We start from the raw sequence: 17,707 nt of genomic DNA on the forward strand, positions 1-17,707 counted from the left end.
AAAGTCATTTATCATTAAGAACAAAGTCAACTCATTAACACCGAACAAAAATATAATGTTTAGCTTTTATACCCATAAATTTTTTATCAGATAAATCTAGGCTCTTTTCACCTAAGAAATTAGGATTTTGGATAAAATTAATGATTGATGTTAACGTTAAAAGCCTAAGTATTTGATTGATTATCACATAACATTGAGATGTACAATTAAGTTTAATCTGACAATTTTACTTCTTTTATTTCTGTATAAACTCTTAGTTTATTTAATTTTCGTATTTTAGTATAATAATTACTCTTAAAAATTTTATAATCATTTTTGTATTAAAATTTCATATTTCAATTAGTCAGAAATTATATACTTTGCTAATATTACACAGATATATAAAAAAACATACTTAAACTTTGCAGTATGGTTTAGTATGCTTATCAAAGACATGTTAATTTTAAATTAAAAAAATATATATATTGTAAAAAAAATTCAATTAGTGCATTTTGCAAAAGAAGAAAAAAAAGTGAATACGTGATTGTCTTGTTGAAAGAAGTTACTAATTTATAATATTATATATCTATTCAAATTTTGTAATAGAGGATATTTATTTATATAATATAATATAGTATAGTGTAGTAGTGAATTCAAAAGGAATTAAATGGACCGAGGAGATCTAAATGAGTGCATATATGCATCTGGAAACAAAGACAGTGAAATTAATACAAAAATGGGTTGGAAACAACTTCTAATAATTAAAATTTTCCGATTCCAAATCAAATGAATTTGACTCTGATATAGAATATATGATTAAACTAAATAGTGTATCAAGAATAAAATAATTCATATGAATTTAAAATACTTACTTGATTAAGACATAATCAAGGTTGATGCAAATGATTTATGTTTAAAGTAGTATCTCCAATTCCAAAGGATAATTTTCAATATTCCTGTGTTTGATCACGTTCTCCATATTTTATAAATTTTAATGAGACAAATCTTAAAAACAATGTATAAAGTGTGAAAATAAAGGAACCTCCTAGTATGAACATAGTTATTGGACCCACACCAATAAGAACTGAGTCTCCAAAGCTCCTAAACAATCATTCATATTTTTATTATGTTTGGCTATCATCAAGTGAATCATAATAGTTACTCATTTTTGACAAAAACAAAATATTACAATTACTATAGTCCAAAGAAGTTATATAAAAATTCTAACCATCTCAATTAATTTAGGTTGCATTTGAATTGTTTGTGAAGATCTCGTTCTTAGCTTTTAAATTTAAATTTGAAATCAAAAAGTTATTTGGATAGAGTCTACATAAATTTTAAAATTATTTTAACTCATTTCTGGAATATAAAAATCATGTTTAAATTTAAGCTTTTGCAATATATTTCAATATTTTTTTTCTATTCATGTTCTATCTAATTTTGATAATTTTTTTAATTTAATTTTCGTTGGAGATGATAAAACGAGCGTGATAACCCACTCGTTTTTGTTATGAAAAAGAAAAGTTGTCAGAAAGAATGTTCAATGAAAATAGAATTAAAGTAAAAATAATTTTTTATTTTTATCTCCCAAGTAAACTAACTCTCTATTTTCGCTCAAATATTACTTTCTATCCAGACAAAGCAAATATTCAAATCTTTATTTCTTTTTCTCTCACAGCTAGCATTTACTTTCAACCGGTTAACAGATTGTAAATCATATTATTGTTTCCCTCTTTAGTATTGATATTGATAAACTAATATCATGTGATGTATTGAGAGTGAGAGAGTTCTCCGTCAATAGTGTTCTCGAGTTTCATACAAACTTCAGTCCAAAATTTTGTTAGCAAGAAATGGTTCACCTTTTTTAAAGGAAAAAACAAAATCAAAACAATCAAACTTCAGTTACAAAAGAAAAAGGGTGAAAAGCTAAATGAAGTTTATTTCTCCTAGTGAAGTGATGAATTTCAAGGTAGAAATATCAATAGAACCGATTTGTTGCCTTGTTAATGGTGATCATTAACTGTTTTACTACAAACAGAACAGATACAGAAACTCAACTCGTTACTGCATGTGATCAACATAAAAACAAGGACAAATATTATGGCTTACATACAAAACAGGGAAACCATTGAACGACTGATTCTTTGTCTACGAAGGTATCCAAATCCTGCGAGAACAAATAACACTAGAACCTAGAATGCGAAAGCCTAAATTCTCAGCAGCGTACAACCAAGAATAGTACCATGACACCAAGTCATTGGAGCCGCTTGACGCCAAGTTGGTCTCTCATTTCCAAGTGTGAGAACATCAACTTCGGATAATGGCTTAATGTCCCAATTCCATCTATCAGGGCCAATGAAGCCTCCAATCACGTATAACTCATCACCTAGTCCCGCCATTGCAAATCCAATTCTCTTTCGAAACTCAGATGCTGAACCCACAACCTTTCTCACTTCTTTGTCCTGTTTGAGGATAAATCCATTGGTCATCACATAGAGCGCATCACGGACAACTGCCATCGGACCTTGAAGCCATCCACATTCCTCAACAATCCACCCAGGCCCTGCATTGTCTAAAACTTGCACTGTTGACATATCCTTGTGCAGTACATGCACCTTTCCCCCGATCACTACTCCTGAACAGGCCGAATTATGAGTGCGATGAAGATCAGGCATTGGAATCCAGACATCCTTCTCAGGATCATACATTTCTGCTTGAGATATTGATTTTCTGCAGCTAGTGAAGCCCCCGGCTACAACAATTTTCCCGTCCAAAACACAGCATGCAAACATAGAACGTGGGACAAGCATTGGTGCCCGAGGGGCCCACTGTCGAACCACAGGGTCATATGACCAGACTTCATCTGTTGCGAAACAACCATCTTGGTCCCCTGTCAAAGGATCAACAGCATCACTTCCACCACCAATCACGAATAACTTTCCAGCAGTGGAAACTGCACCAAAGTGGGAAAGGTGCCTGATCTTTGATGGAAGAACAGGAAGTCTGATCCAGAGATCTCGCAAAGGATCATACAGCTGCCATAAGTTCTCTGGATCATAAGCACAGACACATAACAGATCCTCAGTTGAACCAACCTCCTGCCGAGCTCTAAATAGTTCAGAGCTTCGAATAGCTGCTTGCCAAGATCGAGAGACACGCTCTAACACCGGGTGAAGGTAGAAAGGTACCCGTGCAAGGCACCTAATTGCAACAGCATCAGGAAGTCCTTCAATCAGTCCAGACATTATAAATTTATAACTGCTGTTTCATCTATTTCTGATAACTTTCCACTTCTGACTCTCTGTTACTATAAAAGGTGCACCTGCAATCACAGTATTTATTCATTAATGTATACCAATATAGTGATACTTTAGAAATTCAAATTGAGTACTAATGTTAAAGGCAAGGGAGATTTTAATGAAATTCAAATTCAATTTAGAAGTTTGAATGAAAATTGCCTACAAGCCATTTACATTCAATTTAATTGGATATCAGAATAAATTAAAAACAATAAGCTTTCCTTTCTGTGAATTAAATATCAGCAGGAATAACAACTGAAACAGTGCAGTGGCATATAATTTATGAAAATTCTTAGAGATCGCACATTGATTAGAGATATGACTAAATATTAATAGATGGGTGCAAACCTCACCTTAACAAGTTAGTTTTACAAGGTTAAGTTAGATTTAAAATTCACTTTCCTAAAATGGTACAAGAGTCATCTAGAGCTTATTTTTAGTCAAGTCTTTTAGGTCTATCGAGCATCCACTATCGAATCCCCCTAGTCTCACTAGAGATTGTGAAGGTGTCAACTGGAGAGAGATATGGCTATGCAATAATAAATAGGTGGGTGTAGATCCCTTCTAACTAAGCCAATTGTATAAAGTTGAGTTAGACTTAAAATTCATTTTCTTAAAAATAATTTTGAATCCCTTTAAATGATTTTTTTTTTTTTAAATTGAATTACCTATATTGTAGAACTGGAGAAAAGGTACAAATGATCAAGTGAGTCTCACAGAGACACATACTGACCCATAGGATTTTAGATCAGCGGTCCCTCCCTCTACCTAATGGTAAAAGTCCTGTTGAAAATGTGGAAAACTTACACATAACAGTGAATTTCCTAAGCGTCAAGCAATGACAAGCTGTTGTTTAAGATTAAGCCAAAATAGCCTTCTAAGATGTCTCACAATTTCATCCCCTTAGCCGCAGCAACTAATCCCATGTTCTCTCACGGTCTTCAAACTAATATGAATGCACATTTAACCAACCTCTTCAATCCTCTTACAGAATTATTACATATATAAATACCTATTCAACGTCACCCCCTCTGAAGAATAAAAAAAACTTCAAATATTGCTCGATTATTCTCCTAGAAATATATGAACCAGGCTGGCAATTAGAGTTTAACTCAAATTGACAGGCGTACAGCTAGGGACCTTGAATCATCTCATTTTAGATAATTGAAGGATAAAATCTGGTTTACAAAGGAGACAGGAAGGCATAAAAATGCAACCCAGCATCATCTAGTGTTTATTGCCTATATAAAAGCCACAAGAAGATAGAGTAACTACACTTAAATAAATAGGCACATCCTTCATTCAATACATTCGCAAGGGTTCTACTTTTTCAACACAGTTATGGAAATAGAAGGGTACAACAGATGCTATAATGATTAATTAACCAGCAGGAACTAATTCTCAGATCATTCCCAAATACCGACTTTTACATTATGCATTCTATGCTTGGACCTGTTATTGAAAGTCACAAAGACCCCCTCTAAGCTGCATTAGCTTGCCACATCTAAGTTTCATGATACCTAAATACAGTAATATATATTCTGAAGGGTCAAGGAAGAGTAATTTAATATTAAACTTCCATTAGTAAATGTCCAACCCCAATAATGGAAAAACAAAAAAGAACAAGTCAGTTATATGCCCTTCTTATCCGGCACGAAATAGAGCAAAATGTTTCTGTCATTTAAGAAAACCATGAACGACCCGATAAAATAAACCTCAGGATGCAGATGCTCCGAAGAAAAAAAAAAGAAGGTAAAATAATATCTACATGTAAAAGGACAAATCAATTTCACTGAATCACTGGACATTATACGCTCTATAGCAAACATGTGAAGAAAAACTCTTACAAATTTCTTGTGAACAAATTACCCCTCACTTGTATATATTATTTTGGACATATCACTAGTCAATATAGAATCTACAACAAAAACCGCCCAGGGAGAGCCAAAAAGGGAAATATGATCTAATATGAGTACAATGCAATGCTTTCCTATCAGTATCAAGAAGAAATACATTCAAAAATGAAATTGACCGAAAAAAACCTCTAATTCAGTTTCAGTGCATAACCCAAAACAAAACGAAACTGAAAGTTTCGAAAAATGTCTTAAATTGGAAGCAGCAAAAAAGAGACCAAACTCAGTTCTACCAAGAATACAGCAATGAACAAAGTCAAATGGGAAAAACCAACAACGAAACTCGGCGCTGGACACGGATTGACGAACCACTTAGCGTACACACAACACATAATTCAAATAGGGATTCCAGCCCTAACATTTCTCACCACTCGAAAAAAAAAAACAGTGTAATAACAAAAACAGGAACAAGCAAGTACGATAATTGCGACAAGTGGTAAAGCAAAATAGAGTCGAAATTCGAAATTAACAGAGCAATGGGTATTGGATCAACTCCAAACACAGCCAAAATCAACGCAAATTAAGTATCATCCCTCACTCAATTAATTAAAAATTAAAAAAAAAAAAAAGACAAGAGAAGGGACAGAGGAAGGTGATTTACCTGGCAGCGAAGAGAAGCGAAGAAGAAAGGTAATTGGAGAGATTGCGAGGAGAGAGAGAAAGAGAGAGAGCGCGATGGAGAGAAAGGAAGCTTAGGAAACGGCTCGCTGAATTAAGAGTTAACAATGTGAATGTGAATGTTGTGCGTTTCGGTTTGCGTTACTTCCCCTTCCCTAGGTTTTGTTTTTCAAATATGCAAACTAGATAATACTTACAATATATCTTTTTATTTTTCAGTATTAATTTATCCTTGTGATTTTACATTTTATGAATCTAATTAATTAATTAATAATTAATAATATACCATACCATAATTTAATTTCAATTAATTTATGTTTCCCTTTGCGTGCTCCAATTCACCACTCTCATTCGTTATGGTGCTGCTGCAGCAAACCAACGAATAACTCTCCGCATATTCTAAATTCCTTTTCATTTTTCTTCCCCACAACTTCTGGAATCTCTAGTTATTTATTTATTTATTATTTATTAATTTTTTTTCAACTCTCTTTTGTTTTTATTTCCGTGCTTCAAACTATCATCAGAATTGTTCTATATTCGTATTCACGTTTGGTAGACATGTGAATCGCGCGTGGACAACAAAAAATATAAAGACTCAACTCAACAACAACGATGTGTTCTTCTTTTTCACATGAGAGGTTTTATTTTAGATTACAGTGGCCCATTCAATTCCGTAACTGGCTACGTTGATTTGGATATTGACTCTTGATTTCGTATGGACCAGGTAATCCACCCGTTTATTCTCTTTTTTGTTTCCAAATATCGGTTTACTTAACTTATAAAATAACATTGAATAAAATATGACCATTTTTTTTTTAAATTCTTCGTTTATTAATGATGTGATATTAAAAAATATTTGTATGTTGCGTGTATAGTGAGCACCCATTGTTTCTAGGCTTGGTGCTATCTAATTCGGAGTTGTCTTTGATGTTGATAAGACATTATAAAGTATCTCGAAAAATTAGAGAGTATTGATTCAATTAGGTAATACGTATTTTTTCCATAGCTACCAACGTAATTTTCGTTATACTCTAATTTCAATTACAAAAAAGGGTTTGAAGTTAGATTTGTGTATTTTTTAAAAATAGTGTCGATGCATATAAATTTTTTACATTAATTTGGGATAGTTTAAGGTATTAATCAACCAATATAATAGAGGATATTTGGAGTAATTTTATATTAAAAATATGAACTATGATTCAAACTTAAAAGGGAAGAAAAAATTAAAAACAATTATTTAAAAATAAAGGTTATTGTTATGAAATAAAGCGAATAACATAGAGAATGACGACAGATAATAGAGAAGAGAAGAAACAAGAGAAAATAGAGAATGAGAGAATAGGGAGCAACTCATCTGTGTATTATTATTGATAGGAAGAGTCCTATTTATAGATACAATATGTAATCCATAAAGGAAACAAATCAACTTAGTTAATACAAATATTTACCATAAAGAGTAATGAATCATATCAGTAAATGTATCAAATCAATGGACAATCATTAATTCATAACACTCCCCCTTGAGTGTCCATTGATAAAGAATGTGCCTCGTTAAAACCTTACTAGGAAAAACCCTTTGGGATAAAAAACCTAGTGAAGGAAAAAGAGTACAACATTCTGTATTCTTTAATACAATATTGTTCATCACATATTCTATTTCTCCCCCTCATGTAAACTTACATCATTAAGGTGAGTCCGAATTTGTGAGTCATTTGCTCAAAAGTTTTTCTTGGCAAAACTTTACAAATAGACTTGTCATATTTTCAGATGAACGAATTTTTGGATATCTATATCATCCTTTCAATTGAACAATACACTATTATCTTCATATATGGTTGTTGATTTCATCTTTCTCGGGGATAGTCACAAGTTTCTTGCACATGTTGAATTATAAACCTTAACCAAACATATTCACAACTTTCCTCGTAATTTGTATGATTAGACGATGTTGCTACTATGGTTTGTTTCATATACCTTCATGAAACTATTCTGCTACCACATGTGAACAAACATCTTGTTTGTGATCAACCATTGTGACATTGTAAGAATATGTAAAATAACATGCATATCCATAACCCATTGGTCTGAATCTGAATCATTTGGATGGAATAAGCTCATATTCGTAGTACCCTTAAAGTAACAAAGTATATGTTTTACTCCAAACCATTTTCTTCTTGTAGTTGAAGAACTATATCTTACTTAACAAATTTATAGCAAATGCAATATTAGATCGAGTATAATTCGCAAGATACATTAGTGTTTCTATGACACTAAGATATGGTGCTTCTAGACCAAAAAGATTTTCATCATTTTCTTGAGGTCTAAGAAGAGTCTTTATCAACATCTAACGACCTCACAACTATTGGAGTGCATAATGAACATGACTTGTCAATTTAGAACATTTTAAGCACCTTAATCATATAAGCCTCTTGACGTATAAAAATACTTTTATTTAAATACTCAATTTCTAATTTCAAACAAGATTTTGCCCTTCAAAGATCATTAATCTCAAATTCTTTCAATTGCCTTGTGAGCTTATTAGTAGTTTCAACGACGTTTATGTCATCTACATAAACAATAATTATGACAAATTCATTATTTGGATCTTTTCATATAAATACAAGACCAAATAGGATCATTTTTTATATCCTTCTTTTAATAAGTACTCAATAAGACGGTTATGCCACACACGTCTTGATTTCTTTAATCAATAAAAGAGCATGTTCAATTTTATTGAATAACCCTCTTAAGAATTTGTCTTGTTGGGCAAATAAAATCCTTCAGGGATTTTCATATAAATATGATTCTCAAAAGAATCGTACGAATAGGTTGTAACATCATCCATTAGATGTAAATGCAAACCTTGTTGTGCAACTAGGATAATCGAATATTGCAATGTTGTTGCATCCAATACTAGTGAATATGTTTTTTTCACAAATCAATACAAGGTTTTGTGAACAACCTTGAGCAACCAATTGTGCTTTGTATCTAACAATTTCATCATTTTTAATTTGATTTTTGCGCAAAAATCCATATGTACCCAACAAGTTTCACAACTTCAGGTGTGCGAACTATACGTCCAAAAACCTTTCGTTCAGTAAGCAAATACAATTTGCTTCTTTGCATATTTTCATTTTTGGTCAATCTTTTCTTTGCCGACAATCTTCAATGATCATTGTTTATTGATCCTCATTGTCATTCATAGCATTCATCGCTATGTTATAAGTAAAAGTTTCGTCAATGTTAACTTCATTTTGGTTCCATATTATATGATTCATGACATAATTTATTGAGATCTCATCATTTTCAACCATTTCAGGTACCTGAGGTTCTTCTGGAACCGAACCATTAATTATGTCAAATGAATCTTTTTGGGATTTCAACCTTTTCGATTAGGTCATTTTGCATATTAGCTCCCTTTCTCATTCAAGAGTTTTTATCTTTGGAACCAACATATCTACCACGCTTCAAACGTGTTCACATGAGTTTTTCAACCCTTTTTTTTTTCGCATCATAATTGATCATGTCAAACAAGGCATCATTTTGATTTGTAAATTTATGGTTTACCATGACATGCATTTCAATTGTACTAATAAACTTGTAGTACAAACTATAAGAGAATGTTGATAATTTCTCCAATACACTTTCTTTTTCAACTCAATCATAGAGATATAAAGATATTTCATATCTTTTTCATTGTTTGTCTCAATATAATATCCATATAGACAAATATCATTGAAACTTAATAAGTTTCTATTCAACTTCTTAGTAGAAGTATAATAGCTCTTCTAGAGTCTTCAAATATATTTGTAGTACTATAAATAATACTGACATCGATGTCTCACATTATCAAACAAAAGAAAATTTTAACACTCTCATAATCAATGAGGTGATCAATGCTTTCATTTGCTTTAGCAAAGAAAATAACAATATCAAAATGAGTAGCATCCATATAACTATAATCAGAATCACCATCTTCATAAGCAAAGTATGTTTCTATGCTCTTCTCGTTATTTGTAGGATGCTTTGGTGTACAATAAGTACAACTCAAATGGCCTTTAACACCGTAATGATAATATATACTTTCATCTTTTTGTCAATATTTTCACATTTTTTTTCTTTTTTTTTTCACATTATTGTGCCACTTCTGGTGACAAAATGTGTCTCTGAAATTTTCTTTATAACCATGTCCAAAATCAAGATCATGATCACGATCATGAAAATATAAATCAAATGTTGCTGCATTCACTTCTGGGAATGAAGCAGAACCAATCTGGACAGGTTTCATGATTTTCTTGAGATCAAAAGCTCATTGCTTTGTTCAGCCATACAAAGGCATGAAATAAATTCATAATATTGATTACTGCATTCACTTTTGGGAATGGAGCATATTAGGCGGATCTTATGATTTTTCATCAAAAGCTTTGTTGCTTTGTACAGCCAGCCATACATAGACATGAAATAAATTCACAATATTTGTGAAATCTCTTTTCACAATATTTTTGTCATGTTGCTTAGATGCTTTATTTCTTTATTTAATGGTATCCCAATATCCATTGCATCTAAATATATTTCAACATTTAAAATCCAATATAAGGAATTCTTCCTTGTAATATCAAGGGTCACAAATCCAATTTTTGCAACATTTCGTGTGTTTAGAACTAGCACATAAAATAATAATAATAATAATAATAATAATAATAATCATAATAATAATAATAATCACCGTCATAATAAAAATAAAAATAATAAGACGGAGATAAAAATTGATAAAGTTAAACAATTCTTATCGCAAGAGGAAGAATATAAGTTAAAATTATAATTAGAGAAAGGATTAGAAAGAGCCTGGATTGAGACATGCAGAGCACTATCGTTATAGAGAAAAAGCTTCCACTAGTCCTCAATTGGTTGAAGCATCGTGCTGATAACGTGTTATGAAATAAAGCGAATAACATAGAGAATGACGACAGATAATAGAGAAGAGAAGAAACAAGAGAAAATAGAGAATGAGAGAATAGGGAGCAACTCATCTGTGTATTATTATTGATAGGAAGAGTCCTATTTATAGATACAATATGTAATCCATAAAGGAAACAAATCAACTTAGTTAATACAAATATTTACCATAAAGAGTAATGAATCATATCAGTAAATGTATCAAATCAATGGACAATCATTAATTCATAACAGTTATTTATTTATCTTGAAAATAGGAGTTGCATAGCTCAAATTTAAAAAGTAAGAGAGAACGTGCAAAGATCACACTTTTAAGGGGGTAATGGACAAAAAAAAAAGTTTTTGTAATATGTGATAAGCCAAGAAAATAAAATTATAAGTACCGAATATTATGACTTAAGTCATAAAAATCACCTTAGAGACTTTGACTGTAATATTTTGAAACCCAATGGGAAGTAGGTAAAATTGTTTCTATATTATTATAAAACAAAGTTTCTTTCTAATATTTACTTCAAACCCTTTTAGTCTTCCTTTTACCATAGTCGTTGGAACACATTTCTTTAAAATCATTAATCTAACAAAGCAAATTGAGAAAATTCATATAAATTGGAAAAAAAAAAATAACATGAATTATGAGTTGATGATAAAAGATTCATATGGTGACATCTAATTTTTCATTAAATAAGAATTAGACGTTGGCAAAATAAATTGCTTTACAGCGAACACAGCAAAATAAATTGCAATCAATAAGTGAATTAATTCATCATCATTCTTAAAGTTAATAGATAAAAGTACCCCTGTATTTTTAATGTAGCGATATATATATATCATCCCCTGCATTTGAAAAATAATTTAATGAATAAAACTTTATTTCGCTGACAATAAGAAAAATAGATTATCAAATTCAGTCTAAGAAAAAAAAAATCTGACCCATGAAAAAGTATATACATTTTTTACGATAATCGATTATCAAATGTGTAACTTGTAAGAGCATTGCCATCCAAATGTAATTGAATTACTTATATATATTTTTTTCTCAATTATGCATGTTGCAATAATACCAATAGTTGAACATGTGACACAATTTTAGAAATAAGACAAAAGAAAACAATTGTGAATGATGAGACAAGATCAAGATGTTTTGAAGAATTTCACCAAAGGACAAAAGAGTAGAGAAGACCATGCCTTTGTTTTCCAGAAATAGTGAAAGGAAAACAAGTGGATAAAGTAAAATGTATTAACAACGAAAAAGTTGGTTCATGCAAGATATCAAACAAATATAAGAGAATTATCTTCACAAACTTTTTTGCGATAAACAATGATCAAGTTGTAGTATGTAACAATTATAAATTCAGGAAGAAAACAAAATTTAGCTTAATACCAGAGAATTCATCTTGGATAGATAAAAGGGGAACATGAAAGAATGAATAAGTGTAAAGTTGGTGGTCCTTCCTTATGGTATTTCTTTGAATTTTTGAAAATGTAAAGGAAAACAGAGCATGATTTGATTCATAAAATTTTGAGATATTAGAAAATGTCAAATACAAAAAAAAAAATGAGCATTTTGATTATTATATTGAAAGTAAGAGACTCAGAATTATGTAAACTTCATAGAAATTACAATAAAATTTTAGGATTGTGAAAATACTCAATTTTATTAATAAATTATGTTTATCTATAATAATATCGGGGATTTCTGAATGTATGAACATTCTTCGTTTCTATTTTGTCCTTGATTATATTTTAAAAATTAATATTTTTGAATTTTAAAACTAATCATTTCTATAAGTGTTTCTTTTCTCTTTCACATAAAATTGTAATTTATATTGCCTTTTTCATATTATTTTTATTAAAATTATAAATTACATATCAAATATAAAAAAGAATATATAATATTTACGTAAATATGTAAAATTAAAATTAAAAATATATATTAAATTTTAACTCAAAAGTAATTTTTTTACAAGTTAAAAATGTTTTTTTAAAAAAAAAAGAGGTTCTACATTCAGATTTTAATGAATCGAAGAAAAAAAAATGATTTTTAAGAAGAAAATTGTGATAATAGACTTCTAGAAAAGAAAGTTGTTCTTTTTGATTTTACGAGTTATGTAAGACATATATAATGAGGCAGCTACACTGATGCAGGATTACCAAATAAATTATACTAAAACCTATTTTATAAGAATATGGCTAATTATATCAAGATTTATTTTTTAGTACTTGTTTAATTTAGTTTTGAATTTGCTTACCAAATATATTAATAATTTCATGGTTTTGTAATTGGTACAGTTTCGATAAAATACTTGAGGGAAAACGTTAACTCTAAACTTTGGAGATTCACTTTGAGAAAAGTATATACATTGCAATATTACGAATAAATAAAAGAAAACCACCTTGAGGTAAATTTGGAAATAAATCTCATACCACAAGTTCGAAATGCCACACACAAGAGGTAGGAGTAGCAAATAGTAGGATAAAACTTTTGTTGTAACTAAATGTATGACAATAAAAATCTCAATTTCACTTGTTTAAAAAACAGAAAACATTAGAAAAACAAAAAATAAATACATTTGTAATTATCAAGCAGGAAAATATGTATAGAAATTATTATTAAAATAAAAAACTTGAGTTCCTCACGTAGAAATGTTTTCTATTCCATTCTTGAGAGAATAAGAATTAATTTCTCAATCCGCGGACACTTAAAAAACAAACAAATGATAACAAATCTTACTTCTTTTTCTTAAATTTGATATTTAACTATTTTAAATTAACTGGCTGTATGTACTTTAAAATTCAATCCTTTTTTTATATATACGGTTTCAGTTTTTATTTCAATTAATTGTAAACCCAGTGTTCATAGTTCTAAATATTTTGAAATTTCAGTATCAGTTTCTATTTAAATTAATTGTTCACATCTACCTTATATCATGTTATGACAGAATCTAATATGGTATCACTGTACATAGCGCAGACATAGTTAGAAGGCAAATAGAAATAATTAAAAATACAGAGGCGAAATTATTCCTAACTCTGTTAAGGCAAAAGGCACAATATAACACCAGTGGGTACGATGGAAGATGTAAGAGATAATAATAAGAAGGGTTTAAAAAAGGTTCAGCGATGTGGTGTAGGTCGTACTCTTGAAGGTGAAAGTCAAAGCGGTTGCAAGGGCAAACATCAGAAACCAAGAACACGATAATTTAGTAGAGGAACTTGAATTTCCGTGAGATGAACCACCGACACTTCTACTACCTCCGGTCGCTGATGAAACAGTGTCAGATCCAATCCCTGTGCCAAAAAGGTACTCTGTCAATTCCACTGTACAAGTCATAAAAGAAGAAAAAACGAAACTGTATTCTGTATTGCATTCATATCTGATGTTGAAATTGAAGAAAATAATAACGTAAGCATCTACGAGTATGGAACCTGAAGGGGAGTTGGGAAAGTTTGAGACGGAAAACGCTGGTGAGGAAGAAGCTGAGGCTGAAATCAAGAGATAATAAGAAGGTGATGAGTTTTTGACATGTGTGATTTACATATTGAAAAATGTGATGAAGTTGTACCAGTGCAGGTGCTAAGAGGGGGTGTCTGAATGTTGCAAGAAGTGGGAAGAGACAAAGCCCGAGTCTGATTGATGTTGAAACTTGCAGCAATAGATGAAGCAGCGCCGCTAACAACCTCACACAGGCACAGTGGTTGTGAAGTCACGACATAGGAAAGTTGAGAGCAGCAAGAAGAGGAAGGGGTTGATGCATTTCCTGTTACATAGTCAAGGCAAGGAGCAAGACTTATGAACACATTGGTGCAACTTGATTGAGGTTGAGCCGATGTGGCACCCCAAAGAGCCACCACAAAGCACAGCCTTAGCAGCATCTTCATCCTTCTGGGTGCCATTGGACGATGATGTTGATGATGTTGACGATGTTGTTGTTGTTGTTTGTAGGTATAAGTTATTCCCCCAACAATGTTGGTGTTGATGAAATGCGTTTGTTTGGATTTTTTGAGGGGGAAAAGTAGGAAGAGAATGACTTATTGTGAGAAAAAGTGAGTTAAAGAGTGGCAGCTGGATAGCTTGTGCAGAAGGGAAATAACTTTTTTTACTTTGCATAGGCAACAGATTCTTTCTTAATTTTGTGATTGGAACTTTACCATTTTTGATTTAATAAAGTTTCCTATGTGTCGTTCAATGCTTCTTCTTATCTTTCCTTTGTTGCTATGTATGTCCCTTGGGCAATGCATAATGTATTGATGATGGTTTACTTTTGAGAATGATTTGTAGTGGAATTAGTGTGTGTGCTTTTGGTGCAATAATTATGATGAATAATGGAGGGGTACTTAAAGGGGAGTTAAAATGTTAAGGCATTGAATAACAACAAAAACAAATGCTTAGAAGAGAAGGCATGTTGTGGGCATGGGCGTTGAAACATGGGATACTTTTGTCCAACAACTTTTTCCTCTTTCTACTTCCAATGTGTGATGCAAAGATGGTCACGCCAAGAATAGCTACAAAATAATTATAAATAAGAAAATGATTCATTGCTGGAGGAAACAAAAACATAAAATGTTATATTATTTTGTGCACTCTTTTAACAGGCAATCCATAAAATTGTTTTTAAATTTTTTTAAACAAATCATATCATAAAGATTCTATTTTTAGGAGTAGAATAAATATTTGTCTTTAGGAAAATTTAATGTAAGTTTATACAAAATTGTATGGATTAATTAGCCGATGGAGTAATTCATTAAAGAAATGGTGATTTAACTCGCTAATATGTTGTGGCTCACATCTTATTAACCTTGCCAAACCAAGTGGACCACACTAACGAGAGGAAAAAGAGTAGTATATACTTTTTTTATTTTCAAAAAATTTAAAAAAGTATATGCACTGATTTTTCAAGTTCAAAGTTATCAATTAGTTACATTTTTAAGATTTTAAAGTTTTTTTAAATAATAATAATATGTTATTATTGCTACTTTAAACTTAATTTGTTTAATAATACTGAAGACTGTTTAGACTAAATTATGATATATTTAAAATTTTTAATCAAATTTACCTATAGGTTAATTTTTATTTTTTGTCTAATTAGTGTATTTGCCTACCAACTCACTTTTAGGTAAAGCGGCAAAATGTTCAATTAGCTTTCATTTGATTAAACAACTTGACCGACTTTTCTTTTCTTTTTTTTTCAAATCAGAGACAGATTGGACCCAATTATACAGTTTTATTTTCCCTAATTTTTTCAAGATTCTTATCACTAATTGATTTTCTAACTAAAACTTTAGCATTTACATGTTTCATTTTCTAAGAAAATAAACCTTCAACGCATACTAAACTTTACTTTTGCTTAAGCATTGAAGTTTCCTAGTCACGATTATTCCTAACTTGATTGATGACAAATTGTTTTCGAAATTAATTTTTATTTGTTAAGTTCCTATGGCCAATTTCAACTTAACTGTGTCCAACACTCAATCTTCGTATACAAAAACTATGGGCCTCCATTCTGTTCAACAAGACTCTTATGACGGTCTAAAATGGAGATCTTTACAATTTATATACACAATTGTAATTAACGATTTTTTAGTACCATATGTAAGAATTTATTTTAGGGTTAAATATGTTTTTGGTCCTTCAAGTTTCAGCGAAATTTGGAATTAGTCTCTCATCAAAATTTTTGACCAATTTAGTCCTTCATCTTTCAAAATGCGTGAATTTAGTCCTTTTAACCAAATTTTGTTAGGTTTATTTGACGTTTCAATCGCATTTCATGATAGTATTTAAATTATTTACATTGTTTGACACATTTTTGCTTCAATGTTAACTTAAATACTATCATGAAATGCGCTTGAAACATCAGATAAACTTAACAAAATTTGGTTAAAAGGACTAAATTCACACATTTTGAAAGATGAAGGACTGAATTGGTATAAAGTTTTGATGAGGGACTAAATTTCAAAATTCACTGAAACTTGAGGGACCAAAAACATATTTAACCCTTTATTTTATAAGGTTACAAGAAAAAAATTAAATCAAATAGAGAACAAATAATTTCTTATTTTGAAACTGATAACATTTCATCTTTTTAAACTCTAAAATATTTAAGTTATTTTTAATGTTTTTGAGATAATTTCTTATCTTTTCTTTAATAGATGTTAGAAGATGATATAGAATATGATAATCATCGAACCCGATTAAATTTGTTTAGATTGAGTTTTTATGTTCTTTTGATTTTTTTTGTTTTCATTTTTTTTCATGTACAGAGTTACAGTGATAACATGTGATATTAAAACTCAATTTATGATTTTATGTTAATCTATGACATGTTTAGTACATATTATGTAAAAATACTCGTGTCTGTAGATAAAATTTACATTTACATAAGATAATTGATATCCACATGTATCTATTTCATGTGAGTAACAGGTAGCGGATATTTTAATACCTTTTTATAAATATGTTGGATGTAAGTATCATGCTCTTCGTACTTGTGATTATCCGTTACCTGTACAAAAAATTATTTATATTTTTTTAAGTTAAATTTAATTAAAATTTAATTTATATTTTATTAGATTAGATTAAATTTATATTTAATTTATTTTATTTTATTTTTTGTAATTTTATTTAGATTTTATGTTAAAATTATAAAATATTTTTGGGTATCCACAAATACTCGTAGGTTTTAAAAACCTCGCAAATATGTTTTAAAGGGTATCCAACGAGTACCAGGATGAATTTTTTGTTGTGAATTAGATAGTTGGTAGAGAGTATATCTGTCTGATCCGACCTATTGTCATTCCTAACCCATATTATCCCTTCAGATAATAAGTTAATTTTTTTTTTTTACTTCTAAGAGCAATTTCTTGAGAGATATTAAGGGTTAATGTAAAATGGACCAACTAATCTTTTGGTTCGAAAAAATATTTATAATTGTGGGAATTGTTTAT

The 17,707-nt window shown here is 30.3% G+C and overlaps 2 protein-coding genes across 2 annotated transcripts; both read right to left on the reverse strand.

Moving 5' to 3' along the window:
* Positions 1-1,898: 1,898 nt before the first annotated feature.
* On the reverse strand, positions 1,899-5,988 carry LOC114193920 (F-box/kelch-repeat protein SKIP30). Its single transcript, XM_028083913.1, has 2 exons — positions 5,793-5,988; positions 1,899-3,301 (listed from the first exon to the last, which is right to left on the reverse strand). Exon 2 carries the CDS (start codon positions 3,222-3,224, stop codon positions 2,187-2,189), a length of 1,038 nt encoding a protein of 345 aa, XP_027939714.1. The 5' UTR covers positions 3,225-3,301; positions 5,793-5,988; the 3' UTR covers positions 1,899-2,186.
* A 7,672-nt stretch (positions 5,989-13,660) lies between these two features.
* LOC114178003 (non-specific lipid-transfer protein 3-like) lies at positions 13,661-14,861 on the reverse strand. The gene is made up of 3 exons (XM_028063668.1): positions 14,329-14,861; positions 14,192-14,248; positions 13,661-14,053 (listed from the first exon to the last, which is right to left on the reverse strand). The coding sequence occupies exons 1-3, from the start codon at positions 14,657-14,659 to the stop codon at positions 13,869-13,871; spliced, it is 573 nt and encodes a 190-aa protein (XP_027919469.1). The 5' UTR covers positions 14,660-14,861; the 3' UTR covers positions 13,661-13,868.
* Positions 14,862-17,707: the final 2,846 nt, after the last annotated feature.

This window comes from Vigna unguiculata, chromosome 1 (assembly GCF_004118075.2).
Source record: "Vigna unguiculata cultivar IT97K-499-35 chromosome 1, ASM411807v1, whole genome shotgun sequence".
Lineage (NCBI taxonomy): Eukaryota > Viridiplantae > Streptophyta > Magnoliopsida > Fabales > Fabaceae > Vigna > Vigna unguiculata.